We start from the raw sequence: 19,432 nt of genomic DNA on the forward strand, positions 1-19,432 counted from the left end.
TTTGCTATAACACTTCTTTCTAGTGTGCTACCAAGCCCATCCTCCTTACAAAAACCTATTGCAGCTTCAGATTTTTCCTTACCAGCCAGATTTATCATCTGATTCACAGCCTTAAATCAACCCTGCTAGAAAATAAGTCAAATTCTGTTCTCCATAAGTCAGGATCGTGAGCTTGCTTTTACTCTCCTCCCTCCCCTCAGAATCCTGAACTCCACCATCTCATGGTCACCGTAGCCAAGGCTGCCTTTCACCTCTGCATTTCCAGCCAGCTGTGGTCAACATTTAAAAACACAGTGTAGGGTATAGGGATGCAATACCATTTCACAATCAATTTCATCTGAAACCTGGAACAGACAATGCTTTGGAGGCCATTAGAGCAATACTGAAAATGAAACTCTGCATTGCAGGATTTTTAATTGCTACTAAAAAGAAAAAGAAACAAAGACCAGCAAGAAGGTCAATACTGACAACTTGTCTTCACAGATGGGTAACGTAAACTTATGGGCAAATAAATCCAAGCAAAATCTGATGAGAACATACACAGATTTCAGAACAATGCAAGAAACTGTAAGGAGAGAAACACTGGTAAAGAAAATTAGACAGTACAGAACTAAAGGAAAACATCACTCCCCAATAAAACGCAGAATTCACTTAACAAGGATAGCAATTTCTACTTTTACTGTAAACATCAACAAGAACTCATGTTACAATGTATTAAAATAATATCCTTTAAATCAAACTCTAAAATAGCAAGGCAGAGAATTAGAGAGACCACATCCATTTTGAGTCTGGGGATTTCCTATATAACAAAATGATACAAATTTAAGAAATCCTGTTTTGTAAAATCCAACTTTTCAACAAGGCTGTATAAACACTTCTGATCACTATATCAATCTGTAACTTGGTTTGACAGGAAACCAAGAAATAGTAGTACAACAATGGAGGCGCTGGACAATTCTTCCCCCACATTTCTATTGCATGACATGGCATTTATGAAGCACACAAGTTCACAAAGCCAAACAATACATACAAAACACCTAAGGTCAACAAAATCAGTATCAACAAAAATGCAAAATGAAGTGGAAATTATGATTACTAAAAGCAAGTGCACTGAGTATATAAAGGTATTAAAGATTAAACGTTAGGATCTGCAAGCACGCAACAATTTACAAGACAACTGCTACCTTGAAGAACCTTAAATGCACATACATAATTTTTTATTTTCCTTAAGGCATTTGCAACTGTAAAGCTGATAATACAAAATTAATTACCAGAAATTGTTCTAAATTAGTGAGCTAAAAGGCCAATCATTAATCTTCACCATCATTTGATGGTTAATCCATAGCTGTCTGCAACGTTTGGAATGCATCTCTATGCACTACCAGTTGAAGACACTGGTGAGCTAATAACTGCAACATTTGCCTCTGCCATTAATTTTAACTTAATTTGACATCCCACATTTACTAATTGCCAAGGAGAAAAATTAGCATACGGCAATGAGAAAGGGTAAGATGATTGACATTTGCATTAAAGAACACAGAGAGAAAATATTTTAACGATTCGTTAAGATTTTGGCCTTTTTTTCCATTTTCAGGTGGGCAATTTCATAGAGTAGAGAGAGGAAGGGAATATTTTGCCAGACAGACAATTATATATATTGCTATTTCTTTCTAGACTGTGCTCAGTGCAAACCAGCTCCTGTGCTGGTTTAAATAAATTCTTCATAATAAATTAATAAACTCCTCATAATTCCAAAAAGCATCACAGCATTTTAAATCTTAACAAGGATTTTACTGACCTGCTTTTTCCACTTCTCCTCTACTAACACTAACTGTTCAAAAGTGTAATCCAACCTCCAAACACAAACAGGCCTGTTTAGACAGGAGACACCACTATCAGAGATATCAAAACCAACTGTCCACTCAGCAAAGTAAAAGATACAAAGTTACTGTGTGCACCACACACTGAGTTACAGTCTGTAACCCACTGACCTGAGGAATCTCTGGGCTGTTTCTGAGTGGTTCACAGAAGAAAGCTAAGGAAAACAAGTTAAAATATACTTTGCAGGACACTACATATGAGAGGTTTCTAGGAGTCTAAACTTCCACTGCAAGCATGTTCAGTGATGTACAAGGTGGGGGGAAACCACTGTGCCAAGATGGTTTCATGTTCCTGTATCTTGCATTTTCACCTAAGTAGTGAAATAGTGAATAGTTCTGGCTTTTTTTTTCACTCATCTTGAGAAAACAATTTCTAGAATAAGAAAGCAAGTACTAGTCAATATAATTCATAATTCTTATGAATTCTTATAATTCTTTGCTTGTCTGAGGGAGAATTTTATGTATGTTAGCAGCGTTTTATTTTCAAATCAAGTCAAGTTATAGCTTACTGTTACATTATCATACAAGAGTAAATTCAAACTGCATATCAAACATGTATTAGCTCATTTTCACTTAAGAAATTACTGCTTTTAATGAGTTTAAATTGCAAGACGTGAGCACACACATTATCGTCTCAAGGTATGTATTTTCTCACTATCTCAATCCCTGCCTCCATTCCTACAGTTCAAGGGACTGTTAAATCCTACATTGTACACATTTGATATTTAGCTATTAACAAAAATATTCTGTAAGTAAACTCAGCATTGATCACCCCATTGTTGCAATGCCTAGCGACAGGTCTTACACACTGCTCACTTCTGCCATCCTCTTCCAGTATCTCCCTATATTGTTGGCAGCCCTGCAGCAAAGACTCCATATCCATCATTTCAAATAATGGCCTAGAGACCTAATTCAGGCCCCACAATATGAACAGAGGTAGCTGCAAGTAAGGAGGAGGATTGTTTCAAATTGCAGCAACAGCAAAGAAAACCACTAACAATTCTTGAGGCTGTAGACACAGGTCCCATCTTCCAGTGATTTTTATACCGAGTCATTCAGATGAGTATCCTCTCTCCCCTCAAGTCTTCTTTACTTAGGAAGACTATTTCAGAGCTACTTGCCTCTTTATGCACCAGCTCTCTCTACTGCAAATGTTTCTGGAATTCTTCTTTTTGAGAGCTCTGACCCCTAGCAGCAAATGTCTTTTACAATCTTCTTTTAAGGCTTCTCTGCAGTTTTATAAAGCTTTTTGCCTGCTTTGTAAATTCTCAGTTTACCTTGCTCCTTTCTATTCTATCCCCATTTCTTTCAGTTGGGATTACTCAAATTCTAGCATCCTGCAGCTTTATTCATGACACTGCACTCCTTCAAACCAAGTGAATCATGAGATGGAGGAGCTCCCCATTAACCACACATGCTGTAAGAGCCCATCACTGGTACCCATCTCTGCCTGCTGAACAATGAAAATACTTTCTTCTCCCTGGAGGCATTGCTTAGAAAAGCCTTCCCACACACCTACTACAAAAGAATCTGTAACAAGGAAACACCTCATAAAGGTGAGGGACCGCATCATCACAACATATCTTGGAGGGTGCACAGCTCTAAAGGAAGCTGCACATTCCAGTCTCCAAGCTCCTTCTGCTCTCCATAACTCAGGTGACACTCTGAGAAACATTTCTATGCAGCGTAAGTAATATTTATGAAAAATAACTATTTACACCCTAAGAATGAACATAATATTTAACAATTTCAAGCCTGCTCCCAGCTTTGCTTCACTGACATGTTGGGCATGGCATAAGTGAAAACCAAAAACCTGCAGTGGTACAATGACCCTCTGGGCCAGGTACATCTGCTTCCCCTGAGGGCAATGCAGACACTTTTCAGAGGACTGAAGAATACCTGAAGCCTTCAAAATTCCTTGGAGTTGAACATATCTGCTGTGGGAGACCCTCCTGCCTTCATGACAGGGATAAAAAACCAACAGAACTGCCCTAAGGAACTCCTGAATGCCAGTGGGATTTGGCCTTCAGATTCCAACAGCCTCTTACCTCCTAAAACTACTTAAAATACTACTTACTCCCAAAACTACTGAGCCACGTTCTCTGCAAATTAGTTTTTTAATTGCCACCATATATTAACTCCTCCACCACCTAATCTTTGCAGCTTTTGCCAGTTTTCCCTCATCAGACAGTGACGAAAACCTGGCAAACATGGCACACATAAATGCTCTGGTGGCTTTTTCCCCGCTTTTAAATTAAACAAGCAGGGCATGAAAGAATATACAAATTTACTTAGCACTCACAGTGTTTATAACAACTGTACTTCTTTAGACTGAAAACTGACAATTAGTTAGAAATACACTGTCCTCTAAGGTCTCACTACTAACATTTTAAGATTATACTTCTCATTCGGATCAGTGAATAAAATTTTTCCACTTAAACAGCCACAGAACTGTAGCTTACACATATTAACATCTCTGAGTCTTACTCACTGAAAATTTTTTGAGCTACTAAAAACAAAAATCATTATTTACCTGAATTTATTTTCTTTAGCAGAAAGGTAACATGAATCAACTTTTAAGTAGTAACATATGTTTAAGGGCCTGAAATAAGCAGATGTTAGTCTTCCCAGTAGTTTAAAACATTCAGATCATTTAGGAGTGTATTATACGGTATAAATAATTATATTCTTTTAAAACTTGGGGAAGCTGAAAGGTTAAAAGGAAAGCTGTCCACCATTCTTCACTTTTTTCCTATTATTAACCCCCAAATCATTGGTCCTTTGTAAAAAGTAACAGGACTAGACAGATAAAATCTAAGGCCCAGTTAGCATGGTTGAAATGTTTAAAAAACAGACGTTCTTAGATGCTTTCAGAAATTCAACATTTGCCAGTCAGAACAAACTGGAGCTGTGATTTAATTTTTCCATTAATATTTTCACTGAACTAGAAGCAACAGATTAAACACCTTTGTATACAACGGTTTAATATCTGGAAAGCATCAAAAAATAATACGGAAATTAACAAAGTACATGAGTAATACTAAGAAATTGGGCTTTAAAAAGGTTGCACACACCTACACACTTTCTAAATTCTGAGTGCAAGGAAGCCAATGCAGTGCAATTATGCTGGAAAAGCCACTGCTGCTTATAAAACGCTGTGCAGCTGTTGGAGGAGAGGGTTACAGTGACAAACAGCTTCCCTGCTACAAAGGTGGCAGGAAATCTATCAAACTGGACAATAAAATTGCAATTGAGTTTCTTTGGCTTTTTATAGCAGCTGCATGTATCTTGATGTGTAGCTCTGCAAAACCTATCCAATTCTGTAACACTGGTCCTTTATGTACTAGTTCTTTATCATAGAATGGTGTTATAAATTAGTGGCACCAACAGCGCAGAGGGTTGTAAAAAGGAAAAATAAGCAGTAACCCAATACAATTAGAGATGAAACAGGAAAAACCCAAATTGGTTATTCTCTTAGCAATGTTAAGGAAATATTTTTGTTTCTATAATTCCCACATTACTTTGAAAGCATGCTAGAAATCAAAAACATCTGAGATGCACTTAGCATCGAACAATTTGCCCACTGAATTATGCCTACACTAGGTTATGTGTGAATCTCTATGAATCTCAATAGTGGTATAACAGGATACAAGACTATTTAAAGTTAAGTAAAATCAACAGGATTAAAAATTCATTATAATTATCTATTTATAAGGACATTTTCAAGAGCTTTTTTGTGATTTATCCTAATTTATGTAATTAACAGGCAGCTCTGAAATATCATCTAGTCTTATATGGCTAGTTGCATGAATTGTATGTATTATTTACAAAAAAAGTTCAAATGGAAAGCACATAATAAAGGTGATATTTTAAAATCTTGGTAATGGCATCATCACTCATATCAATATTGTCAAGTTAGTTTCTGGCTGCTTTTTCTGTTCAAACATTCTCATTTAGGCTTCTGGAACTAGTATTAGTACTGATGTCCAAACAAACTGAACTCCTTTATGAGTCCTTCAGTATTCCACCACCACACTTTGCCCACATTCACACACTTCCAACCTTGCCATCATTCAACTTCCTCTGAAGTAGGCTGAAAGAATAAACAGATCTTATATATTGACCAGAAAGTCAACAAAGCTAGACTTGGGGAAAACCTACAGGGAGTTACTCCTACAACCAAGGACACCTCCCTACAGCAGCACGCCAGGAACCAAAAATGAGACACACAGAATGAAGTAGGTCATCTTCTCCTTCATTACGGAATTGCACAAAAGCATACAGCCTTTAAAATACAAATAAATAAACCAAACCCACATTATCTATATCTATGGATTTTTTTGGTCTTTTGTAAAACTGTGGGGTTTTGTTCTTGATATTTGGCCATGGCATCCCAATAAAATCTTGGGTTTTTTCTCTAGGAACTCTAGATCATTGATTAACCACATTAAGTCACTGAAGAAAATGACCAAAAATCCTTTTTGACACAGATGCTGTTTAAATGAGATTTCCAACATTACGTTATCTTACAAAAAGACTCTAAGAGCAGAACTATAGATTATAAGATAATGTGCTAGTTAATTTCTAAATTCGAGACACCAAAGCTCTCTGTAAGAGCTAGAAAGGTGGTCTTCCTTCATTCACCTCTCCATCTTTCCCCAGGGACAGGTCCCAGTAATTCCCAGCAATCACACAAATGGTAAATTATGTCAGTTTTATATAAAAGTACATTAGGGATCTTAACTCTGGCCACAGCTTGCCATTGTACAATCCACCCCTGCCCTGTGCATCTTGGGGAAAAGGAGGAAACTGGTTTTTGAAGACTGCAAAGCCAACAAAAAACAATATTAAGAATGGTCCAACACCTAAAATGTGATCTCTCTCAGGGTTAAAATGTGGCCCTGGGCACTTTGCACCAGAATTCCACTTAGCTAAGTGACTGTTTAATAAAGTTATTTCACCCACTCTTATTACATAGATTTCTACAATTGTCTCCCCATAGCCCAAGAATCCACCATCGACCTCTGAATGCAATAAATAGAGCTGCAAAATAACAGGGTTCTTGATGTCTGCAGAGACTGACCTTTTTTGAGGAAAAAGAATCATGCAAAATCAAAGACCTCACAAATGCCAAAAATTCCTTAGTATCATAAAGTGATCTTTAGGATTCACAGGTGTCCTTTTCCCACTGCCAAGTTGCACAGATTTAGAAACAGGTAATTTATAATTTAATTCATTTTAAGTAAACATTCTGATAACCAGAATAATTCTGAGGCCCACATTGGCCTCACTCTTATGCTCAGAATAAGGCAGTATAAAATACCTTTTGTACTACTGTGCCTTGTTCAGAGAACCACTAATAACTTTTATGATGTAACTCTGGTCGTAACAACAACAGAATTCAGACAGAACAATAACGAAGGGTAATAGTCTCATTCATACTGCAAGGATTTGCACTCTCACCCCATATTCCATGACAGTTTAACAGCTGAAGCATCTGCCCTAACTTGGATTTCTTTGCTTTTTACTCATTTGTTTTACAGCCTTTTGATGTTACTAAAAGGTATTTTTGTTTATCAATAGCTATGGTGCGCCACCTTGTGTTCCTGCTGCTACTAAAAAGCAAAACTAGCACCAAAATTTTTCAGAAATGCTCCTGAAATTTGATTGATCTCATTTTTGGTATCAGAATAAACTAATTTGAGCAACAACAACAAAAAATATTTGTGTTAAAACAACAAAATTAACATTTAATTGTCATATATTTCAAAGTTATGGACAGTAACAGGTAAAAACACAGGGCTTTCATTTAATTACTGACCTTCACTTCAAGGTTATCTGTATGATACAGTATCACTGTATGATGCAGTACTTAAAGGTTCTAAATCTAATTACAGAACATAACAAAATTTCCCAACTATTTCAAACACTCACCTTTGAATGTGTGATTGACAGTGTGTCCACCCACACACGCCAGCCACCCCACTCATATTTTATTGCATGGTACAGCAAAATCCGAAATATGGTGTACACCATCTCAGTTATCTTCTGCTCCTCAGAAGTCTTTGGATTAAAACAACAAAGGGAAAGCATCCACTCCTGCCAGACAGAGCACTGCAACAAACTCCTACAAAATACACACGTGCTGTTAAATCATGTATTAAAATATATCTTAGAATCAAGAATTCAACACGCTTAAAAAAATTGCTACATGCAAGCTTCCCTAAATTTTTCATACTGAAGACTTTGCTGGAGTACAGAATTTGCTGAAACAGCAATGAAGCTGTATCTGCCTCATGAGTTTAATTTACTAGGAGACCTTGTTACTTGTTTTGTACACTTGAGCATAGAGCAAGCCATCTTACCTCCTGTTTTCTCTGCTGTTATTAAAAAGTTTAATCATATCCGAGAGGAAGGCTCGCCGGATCTCCAGAGTTTCTGGACACTGTGGGGAATTACGGATCAGGACTGCAATAACCTTCAAAATCTCTGTAAAACAGTACACAAGTAACAAAATATTAGGACTAAGCATAGGATAAAACACAAGGCCTTTTTCAATAGTGTTTGTACAAGAAAAGTGATACCACGTAAAAAAGTTTTATATTGAGAAAAAGCACATCTCTATTGGAGAAGAAGGTTTAACGAAAACAAATCCCTTCTTCCAATAGTTCTCAAACCTAGTTGCCCATCGGGGGGATTTGCAAGTCTCTACAGCTGAAGAAAACTGAATTCATTGAATTATCATGTTTAAGCAACACAAATATTGCTGCATGACAATTGATAAGCTGTCAGAACCGTTTTTACATGAGGTTCACATAAAAAAAGCATCCTTCAGAAAATCAATGTATGATAAAAATGCACAGATTTTGCTCTACCTTGATAATACCAAATTTTCAGTGAATGTGACCAACTTCCAATTAAACTTAACAGTTTCTGTTTTAAAAAACCTTCCCAATACAAAACTTTATCTCTTGTGATCACATGTTTTCTGTATATTTTGGAGGTCAAAACTGAGGGTACATTGCACTTGTTGAAGCAGTGGGGCAGTGACTGTTCTTGTTACTCTAAAAGAAGTCCCCTCTGTAAATGAATTAGGGTGCAATTCGAACACAGTCACTGTGATAGTTGCAGTTCATCTTGTACAACTTCCTTAAAGAGAAATTCCTTATTTGATAATACTACTGATCTAAAAAAGGTACTGTGGAAGTCACTCTTCCTCCTAGACCTACGTAATTTCAGACTCAACTCAGTCTCTATATAGTCTATACTGACCACAGCAGTGACTGCCAACTTCAAAAATCTTCGGAGAAAGCAACAGAAACCTGCTCACATCTCTTGCTTCATAGAGATTTACCAGAAGGCAAATAGCATAGTGCAACCAGATTTCTTTCTCCAATATCTGGTCTGCTTTCCTTCCTCTTCCCCCACTTTCTACCTGAAGCAAACCCACAACTGTGACCTACATTTAATGACAAAGCAGCTATGAAAGTGAAAAATCTGTTATTTCTCCAGAAAAAAAGTTAACTCCCAAAGCTACCATAAGCCCATTGTATTATACAGAGCACATTAATAATGCATATAATTCAGGAAAGGAGATCAGTATTTTCTCTAAGTTCAAAAGACATCTAAAGTTTCATATCAAGATATGTCCAATAAACTAAGCTTACCAAAACAGTGAGCAGATACATTTCTCCAATTTTCCATCTAGCATTGTCATACTGAATGTAATTTAAGATGAAAGCTGTTTCCACATTTCAAGTAATTTCGTCTGACACCAATAAATAATGCATTCAGAATTTTGCTGGAACCTTAACATTTATTAAATCAAAGTATCCTGTGCGTGCAAGTCTTGAAAAACCATTTCATAACATGACTGCACAGCCAAAAAAGGTGAGTTATGAACTACATTCACATTTAGACACATAAAATGTCCTTCAAAAAGCTATTGAGACATATTTTGTACATAACTCCAACTAAATACAAGTTATCTGTCTTTTAGTGTGAAAAAAAATGTAAAGCTGAGATTAGAAGACTGGTAGATGTAATTGATAAGCTTTTTCATTGGTGGGGTATTTTTTAAAGCAGACTTTTCTTAAGGTAGCACTTAAAAATGTGTATCATTCTTACGAGGATTTTGTATCTTCACTGTTGAATCTGGGTCAGGATGTTGTTTATGTATTACTTGAGTGCAAATCTGTTCAGTCAGAATCTGGCAAGAAAGAAGAAGATGCCATATCAATGTACAGAAGACAGCTTACTGAAAAAGAGTTGGATACAGCACAATCACCATCATTCTAAAACTCATCCCAAAAAAATCCCCACTCACTCACTTTCTTGATAATTTATTTCATCCTGTTCCTAAAACTCTGTACTCTATAAACCACTATTTTTTTTGGTTTCTCTCTTAAGTGCATACTGTTATTTAAAATACACTGGGAGATAAATGTGAATCTAACCAAAGCAATTATCCTAAGGCAAGATCATTGCTATAATAAAATTCCACATCTACATGAGCGTCTGCTTGAGACATACAGGTTACTCATTATCTAGCATTGTTCATAATGAGCATAACCAGGTTAAGGAGGGGGTAAATCCTAAGCAGTGAGCTCTGGGAGGGAAAAAAAGCAGCATTCAGCTGCATCACACTAAGGTTTAATGTCATCTGGAACATATCAGCACAAATATGTAAGCAATTTTCTAACAATGTCTTACAAGTAATTAGAAAGATTGGATTCCAACTACAGTGTATTCCTACCTCAAACAGGACATTGTATGTGGTCATGGTGAATAAGCTTGTCTGAAGCATCAGCCTCTCAGCCAACAAAGAGAACAATCCGTGTCCAAGCATGACTTCAGCTTTTCTCCTAAAATGGTAGAGAAAGATAAAATAAACCTATGCATTCAATTTGCTTTAGGGGAAAAATATTTAAAACACGTGCCTCAAGAAATACAAAATCACTGGTAAGGTATTGTTCTTGTTTGTTCCTTAAGTCTTTCACTTTTGGTGAAGGAAAAGGGGAAGTGTTCAGATTCTGAAAGGACAGGTCATTCCCTGAAGGCAGCCACCTTTCTTCCATAAATGAGGTCCACTCACCCATGGGCCCAAAAAGCTGAAACACAGCCTTGGGGATTTCTTGATAAACACTGAGAAAATGACACTCTTGCCCTCATTTCACTCAAAAATGCAACCACGGATAGCAATCTCAATAGTTGTCTACTATCACAGTCAACTTGAGACATATTAAACCTAATTCTCAGCAACAGGGGGTTCCATCTCACCAGTCTAATTCTTGCTATTGATTTCACTGGAAAAGGGCCACTTTGAAAAGCAGGAAGTCACACTGCAAGTAACAATTAAATCAGCTTGATAAGGAAGTCAAAATGCCTGGACACTAGCTGACAATAACAAGCAATTCCACCATATCAAAAATATATTCATGACAAATAGACTGAGGGGTAGTTGAAGAAGAATAGCTCCTATTCAGTGAAGCCTATTTAGTGATCAACCTCCAATATGGCTTTTCTCCCTTTACCCACAAATGTGTGTTTATACATTTATACACAAAATAAACATATAGAATGTATGTGTCACAACCTACCTTTACTCCTTCCTTTCTTGGGCGGTTTAGTTTAAGACCCAAATCAGTACTTACTTTGGAGCAAGATGCTTTAAGAAATATCCCATCACTTTCAGAGCTTGCACCCTGATGCCTTCACTTTGTGATGCTAAAAGCTTGTAGACCACCCTAAATGGAAAAAATACATTGCTCTTCTATCAATGTGAAGAATAAAAAATGAAGTGTTTTGGTCCTTGTAAATCTCACATAAAAATTTAAGACATCTAAATGTATTTATCAATTACATCAAATTTATTTCATCACTTACTTTTTAGACAGTCAAGTGCTTAGGGCCACATCACTATCTGATTCTAGTTGGACTGTGGTTCATAGTATTCAACAGATCTTTAAATCTGTGAAATATGATTTAACTTTATCTACATGGACTACTAAGCTGTCTTCGAAAAAAGAAAACATTAATTTCCAAATGTTCCATGAAGTCATATTGGAACAGAAGGCACAGAACTCATCCTTTACCATAAATACGTAATGATAAAATTTTTGAAAAAATTTGGATCACTTCACCAGGGGGAAGGAAAAAAACCTACCCCATTTAAACAATTCTGGAGAGTCTTTCCAAAAATATTCCATGTTACAACATGGCATTTTAGATCAGCAAGTGTTAAAGAGTTCAAAGAACTTCAAGTTTTTAGGCCTTATCTATACATAACTGAGCACTCATCACGAGTTATGTACCTTTATTTTTATACACCCAAAAATAATTCTCAGGACACCTGAACTAAGACAAAAAAAAAAAAAAAAAACTTAGTTCTATACCAGAATTGAAGGTAAAACCTAAGGGTGACTACAAAACAGTTAGTTATTACAAATAATTCATCCTGAAGAATGCTGCAACCACAGAAACTACAGAAGGAAACAAAAAAGCAAACCTATGATGCACTGGCCATTCAAGCAATAGAATCCATTTCTCTGCTTTTCTTTACAGAACACTATCAGGGTTACCTAATTGCATAGGGAAAAAGCATTTCCTTTTTTTTTTTTTCCTACATGACTGGTTACTTTAAAATTTTAATTTTAAGAGAACTCCAAATATTTATAGAGCTTTGGAAAATTATTTTTAAATTTCAAGAATATAATGCCTTAATTGCAACAAGTAGATGTATCAAGAAGCATACAAACAATCCATAAAGTGACTGGAGACAACCCAGGAGCAAGGAGTGTAACAAATGAGACAGAAAAACAAAGTGATTTCTCACTGTGGACTCACTATTCATGCTGACTTGCTCATATACTTGTTAACAAAAAAGAAAGCACCTACTGCTAGTTGTTAAATAAAACCAAATGGACTGCATTGGAGACCCAACATGACATTCAAATACTTTACTATTTAGAGTTTTTATTAGTTTTCCATACATATTACCATACACATGAAACCAAATCTGATGAAAATGGGTAAAAAAAATATAATAATAAAAATCAGTCTAGCACTAAAAGGGGAGAAAACAATTACAAACATGCCTGAATACAGTCTCTTGAGAAAAGGCAACTGGAAAAAATATATGTATAAACAGGGGTTAACCAATAGGTGCAACTAAATGTATGAAATGAGACTCTGCCTTTACACAGTGAGAGAATTACTACTCCCCATACCCTTCAAGAATAGTTCTCAGATTTGTTTGCCTGTACCAATTTTTTCCCCACTGTGTTCAGGCAGGTTCCTTCTAAATTAGAAAAGTTCAATACTGTGACCACCCTCTGAGAGCCACAAGACAAAATCAGAGTCATAACTTAACTCTTCTAGCAGATTTTCTACTTGTGCTCGTAGAATTTGCTACTTCCCCTACTTTTCTCTCACAATAGTGTTATATTTTTCTGTTTGTTGGGAAAAAGATTGCAAACAATGCATTACATAAAGTGCTACTTTTAAACAAATAGGAAGTTTTTCTGCAAAAGTCCCACAGGAAAAAAAAAAGGAAAAGAAAACTAACAAGGAGCAGAAGATATCTGAATCAATTTTTGCCAGCCCCCTTCCAGTTCTAAAACATCTGTAAGAACGGGAGGCTGAAGACTGAGCACCAGTAGATGAAGACATCAATGCACAGACTGAAACGGATCACTCCCTGTTTAAGTGTGACTGACAGCTTGGAAACATTAAAAAAAACCACCCCATTGATAATAAATCCAACAGCACCTCTTGTCAGAATGAACACCTGGACCCAAAAATCTCCCAAGATGAGGAGTCTAAGACTGCAACACACATGCTGACGAGAACCTTTTAGATTTCACGGGAATTCTTGCAAGCAATACGGTCAAAACACTATTTCCTTTTTCCCACTTAGAAAATTCTAACTTACTGTAATCCATTCCTCTGATCAAATGCAGGGATCATAGAACCAGGATGCTCCGACATCAGAGCAACCAGCAACTGCAAGACATCCATTAGATTGTCATCCTGTTGAATAAAAGTTACACATTTGAATTCACAACATGTACACTGGAACATTGTTTCAGCTAAAAGAACCACTACAAAATATTTCAAGAGTATGTGGAGACTAATAATAAACTAAGGACCAAATCATTTTGGCCAGGATCAAAAGAGCTATAGCGCTAAAACGCAAATGCAGGAGAAAACATTACAAAAAATACACTTAATTGTTTAGGGTGAAAAGTGATGCATCAGTGTCTGGGATGTAAGGATTTGACAGGCAATGGATATTTAGACTATGTTACTTCCTTCCACACATGTGCTCCTCCGTTTGCATGTGTATTTCCCAGTCCTATCCTGCACAGGAGCTACAAATAAGCTGCTGCACATTTTCTGGGGCACAGGGTGGTGTTTAATGAAAAGTTTCTACTCAGAAATGTTCAAACCATGAAAAAAAAATACTACCACCTGCCACAGACAATATTTAAAATGGGTAATTCAAGCTGCTCAGTAAAGTTTTCCATACTTTTAGTCTAAAGCACTCTAAGCTACAGTCCATTAATTTGTTCCAAGTTCATCGTAATTAAAAATAACCGAAGAAATAACAAAATGCAACTGTCTTTTCCCATGCTTTGTAGTATTAAAATGAAAGTTTATTTTAAAACAAAAAAAGCCCACAAATAAAACACTGTACAACACTTCTGAACAAATATTCTGATTCTTTATTAGAAAATCAGTTTTATATCCTCCTGAACTACTCTGTTCACCTGATGATATTATCAGCTGACATTACAGATGCTATCACTGAGGAGTGAGCCTTATGAGACAGCTAAATTTTACTTTTTTTGTTGATGTTTTTCTGAATTCACAGTTAGATTGTGGGATTCAGCATTCATGGATCTTTTACACTTCAGTATGCAAACTGCTAAGATACTTAAAACATCACATCCTCATCTGAAGACTATATAAAGTTTCTGCTATTTTAGTTCACTCTTAGATTTTACCAAGAGTCTTATTTTTTACTTCTCCACATAAAGTTGAACTGTTTGACTGTGGTACTACCAGGTAGTAGTAACCAGCAAAGACAATAAAAGGAAAATATAGGTGTAAGCAAAATAAAAAAATTTAAAAATCTATACTGTTTGAAATAAAGTTCAATTAATTCCTTATTTTACCCATTTCAAGCACCCTTACAGAGACGAGATCAGTAAGATTTATGTCCCCATTTCCCTTGTCTTTGATGTTGCATCTGGCATAAAGTGCCTTTTCCTGGTGCTAAAATATGAAGATGCAGATGTATCAGTGGTAACCAACATTTTCTCCCAATTAAGTTTATATGCTTCTCTTGGATGCCATTAACATACATCTTTATTTTCTTAATGCATGTTTTCAATTTTATTGCTTTATTTAAGAAGCAAAATAAAAAGGAGAGGAAAAACAAAACAAAAAATATTACTTAGGCAGCCTGAAACAAGATTTTGACTTTTTTTTAAAGTCAGTCTCACCATCTGTTTTTCTGCTTGGTAAATTGGTTTGTAGAACAACATAAGAAACCATTTTGACTTACTGGCTTAATGAACTTCAATCTAACATTGAACATAGTGCTTAAATCACTGCAAGAATATTGGCATATCAGCACACTACTCTAAAGAATTGGACAATGCTTGCTACTTCCTCTGCAGAGCCATCTTGTGGCATGAAGGAGGTTATATTTGAAATTATTCAAACATTTGGTGGTCACAAACTGCACTAGTATGCCTCTCTTCACAAACACATCCCCCAAATTAAAAATTACCTCATGAATAGTGAGCAGGTAATTGAGGATAGCCTGCAATTCATCTTCTTTTATTCCATAGTCCTTTAAAAACAAACAGGTTTTAAGTATCATCTTCCAAGTACAAAAGTGCTGCTTCCAAAAAAGCATTATTTCAAGAAATATTTATATAACAAAGCAAGTACCACACAACAAATTTGCTTTCACTTGATACTGTAACAGCTTCATAGTTGCAAGGTAGCTGTTCCCCTGCCCCCAAAAGCACCCGCTGAATGCTATAAAAGTGTTTTAAGGCAATTTCAACAGAGGCATAAAAACAAGATAAATAGCAATATAGTATATGAAATAGTTAGAGTAATACATGTTAATTGATACAGTCAATTTGAACTCAGAGCTTCCTGTTAATAGAAGAATTAAACTGAGGTAGCATAAAGGACTCAAAAGCAGATCTAGAAGTTTAATTATAAGCCTCTTAGCTATACCCATATCTGTGTTTCCTTCTTATTTTCCACTAGAGAAGCCCCTCTTCAGTTGCTATCAACTTTGAAGAAATCTCAATATTTTATAGCACCTATGCCCAGTATTATACCTTGAAGTATTTTTTGTGAAAATAAAATAAAAACCAACAGTTTCTAAGAACAGGACGAGGACAGGCAAAAGCAGACTTCTTCACTTTTTAAGTTTTGGATTTGTGATGAAAACTGTGTTGATAATACAGAGATGTTTTTGTTATTGCTGAGCAGGGTTTACACAGAGCCAAGGCCTTTTCTGCTTTTTGGACCAGCCACACTGGCGAGGAAGTTGGGAATGCCTGGGAGGCTGGGAGGAGACACAGCCTGGATGGGTGACCCCAACTGACCAAAGGGATATTCCAGACCATGTGACATCATGCTCAGGATATAAAGTAGCGGGAAGAAGGAGGAAGGGGGAAACACTTGGAGAGGTGACATTTCTCTTCCCAAGTCACTGTTATGGGGCCCTGTGTGATGGGACCCGGCTCTCCTGGAGATGGCTGAGCACCTGCTTGCCCATGGGAAGCAGGAAGTGAACTCCTTGTTTTGCTTTCCTTGTGTATGTGGCTTTTGCTTTCCCTGTTAAACTGTCTTTACCTCAGCTCACAACAAGCTTTTGCTCTTGTGACTCTCTCCCTGATCCCACTATTCCTCTGCTGGGAGAGTAAGCAAGTGGCTGTGTGGTACTCAGTTGCTGGCTGAGGTTAAACCATGACAAACCTGGTGAAACTCTACCCAAAACTGTCCAAGTTATAAATCTCTGTTACAAATTTGAAAAAAAAAATCTAACACTTAATGAAAGTCTTTTAGAGTTTGGTAGACAAAACGTTTCTGATAATTCAATTGCAGAATATCCAATTTAAAGTAAGAGTCAAAGAGTCAAGAGTAGAGCTTTTCTGGTAGTTACTGCTCTGTGCAGAGCTCACGGGTCCATCAGCAACACAGGGGAAGAGTGGAAAAGGGAGGTAGATTCAAACATAGGAAAAGTCAGTCCACAGAAGAGAGAAAAGAGAGAAACCAAAACTTATGATAGGAAAGGGTCATGAAGAGCCTATAAGCAGTAGAGGTGCTGAATTCCAATATTCCTCTAATGTCCAAGGAATAGTTGTGAACCTTATTGATAGTCTCTTATCCTCCTTTGTCCCACTGACCTACAGCATGTAATATTGAACGTTTCCCTTTAGTCTTTAAGCACTTATGATGTATGTAATACTGCTCATGTTAAAAAAAACAAAACAAAACAAGAAATTAAATACTTATTTCCCCAATAGTAAACATTTCTCAGCTAGTAACAGCTCCACTTTTTATAAAAACAGCTCAAAAGAGGAAAAAAATGCATCTTTAGCATTGCTGTCCGTGACAAGAGCCACAACAAAAAGAAGCACCTTACGTGGCTTTTCTGTTTATTTACTGTTACAAAATTCAACACTTTTAGAGCACATTAGGCATTTCTTCATGAAAGAAAACTTAAATATCCTACCATAATTTAAAGCTATCCTACCTTCATCACAAGCTGTTTAATGAACATCAACAAAAATGCTCGCAGGGATAAAATCTCTTTTTGAGTAGGACGTGGACCATCTACAAAAGAAAAGTAGACACATAAAATACAAGTTAACAGATGTTATTAGCATAGACTGCATTTTCACAAAAAGAAAAATAAAAGGCATTTTCTGGTGAAGAAGGCACAAAACTAAGTCTTCCCTCCCTCTATTTCACTATTTCAGACCACAAAACAGTACTGTGTTTTATCACTTTTTATTAGCAAAATGCCTGATCAGTGAGGTTCCACCGAGGCTTTTATTAAATAGTTTCCTAAACCCCTCTAAATTCTGATGATTTTAAAATTGCCTTGTAGTGCTATGAACCAACTTCATGCAAGGAATAAGACTGATATGAGAACTTTATGTCAGAATTTCCAGATTTTCAATTTTTGCAGTTTACAGTTCTTTTTAAGTTCTGCTAAAGCTCAAAGGAAGAGCTACATGCCATTATTATACACTGGCTAAATACACAAAAAGCAATCTTACAATGCTACATATAAAGAGTACCTTGAAAGACATGACTTAATTTGTTAACTCAAAGTCAAAAGGACTGGCTTCTGCCATTCCTGTGTAAAGCAGACTTTCAAAGAAACATTTTAAATACTCAAACACTCAGTAGTTCCCAGGAGAGGCAAGGTTAAAAAAACAGGTGCAACCAAGTGTCAAAGTCAAGTAAAAGCTTTGGTACAGAAAGCAAATTAACTGTTGCAAATATATTTTGGGGGATAGTTTTTACATTTGCCTGTAGGGTCACTGTTCTTATGATCTTAATCATCACAGAAAAGCAAACCATTTAGAGAATGAAAGTGATCATATGAGTATGGTTTTATAATGTACAGGCCCACAGGCATATTTGGTTTAAGAACAGTTATTTTCAGTATAAACCAGCCTAGTCAAAACAAGCCATTAAACTGCATTACTAAGACTGTCCTACTCATCCACTTGCCTCAGGCTCAATAAATGAGTTAAGAAACTAAGAAAATCCATGTCTGCACAAAGAAAGGAGAAAACACACATGCTTTTGCTTCTTAAAGGATGCGAAATACTACAAAACAATCTTTACAAGCCTCTAAGAGGAAGGGCTGAGCATTTTGAGAAGTTGGTGGTAGGAAATCAGACACGTCTAAGGAGCACTCACTCCTAGTACCCCTAGCTCTCTTCCATCACCCACTTCTCTCTCTGAAATTCCAGAGCCTTTCGTTAAAGAGAGAGACCATATTCCCAGGCACAGCTCTACAGTTCCAACACCCTACCATTTCTGTCTAGTATCAGTTCACATAGGTGTCTGATGACAGAGGATATAACTTCTAAAGAAAGTTTCCGTTAGGTTGTGAAAAAAATCTTTCAAGGACAAAAGCCCACTGCTCACACCATTATGGGGAACCCACCCCACTGAAGGATAATGATTTCTGAAGTATGGTTCTATTCTAAACATTGTATACAAAACTTTTTTACAACAACCATCAGATTGTGAGAGTAAAAATCAAGATACATGTACATACCTATGCCCTTGGGAGTTATTCCACTGCGATCCTGAGGGTTCACCACCCAGTAATAATACTTGAGGGTGTGCATGACCAAAAGCACTGTCCCAACCCGCCGGATTGCTCCATATATGTTAACAGTGGCAATGAACTCCGTAGACAGGTAAGTGTACAGGGTCAGCTGAACCTACAACACCCAGTCAGGAAAACAAAAATCATCACACCTGAATTGCAG

At 36.5% G+C, this 19,432-nt stretch overlaps 1 protein-coding gene across 4 annotated transcripts in view; it reads right to left on the reverse strand.

Moving 5' to 3' along the window:
- Nucleotides 1–19,432, reverse strand: part of LRBA (LPS responsive beige-like anchor protein) — a 375,341-nt gene that overhangs the window by 304,490 nt on the left and 51,419 nt on the right. For all 4 annotated transcript variants that reach the window (XM_042049819.1, XM_042049817.1, XM_042049818.1 and 1 more), the window contains exons 14-22: nt 19,216–19,384; nt 17,671–17,750; nt 15,679–15,741; nt 13,813–13,910; nt 11,534–11,626; nt 10,636–10,744; nt 10,008–10,089; nt 8,246–8,369; nt 7,815–8,007 (exon numbers count right to left, since the gene is read on the reverse strand). In XM_042049819.1, coding sequence (XP_041905753.1) covers nt 7,815–8,007; nt 8,246–8,369; nt 10,008–10,089; nt 10,636–10,744; nt 11,534–11,626; nt 13,813–13,910; nt 15,679–15,741; nt 17,671–17,750; nt 19,216–19,384 — 1,011 coding nt within the window. The remainder of the gene's footprint in view (nt 1–7,814; nt 8,008–8,245; nt 8,370–10,007; nt 10,090–10,635; nt 10,745–11,533; nt 11,627–13,812; nt 13,911–15,678; nt 15,742–17,670; nt 17,751–19,215; nt 19,385–19,432) is intronic.

Source organism: Corvus kubaryi, unplaced genomic scaffold, assembly GCF_017639235.1.
Source record: "Corvus kubaryi isolate FWS band 111438036 unplaced genomic scaffold, C.kubaryi_AGA036_p1.0 71, whole genome shotgun sequence".
Taxonomy (NCBI): Eukaryota; Metazoa; Chordata; class Aves; order Passeriformes; family Corvidae; genus Corvus; species Corvus kubaryi.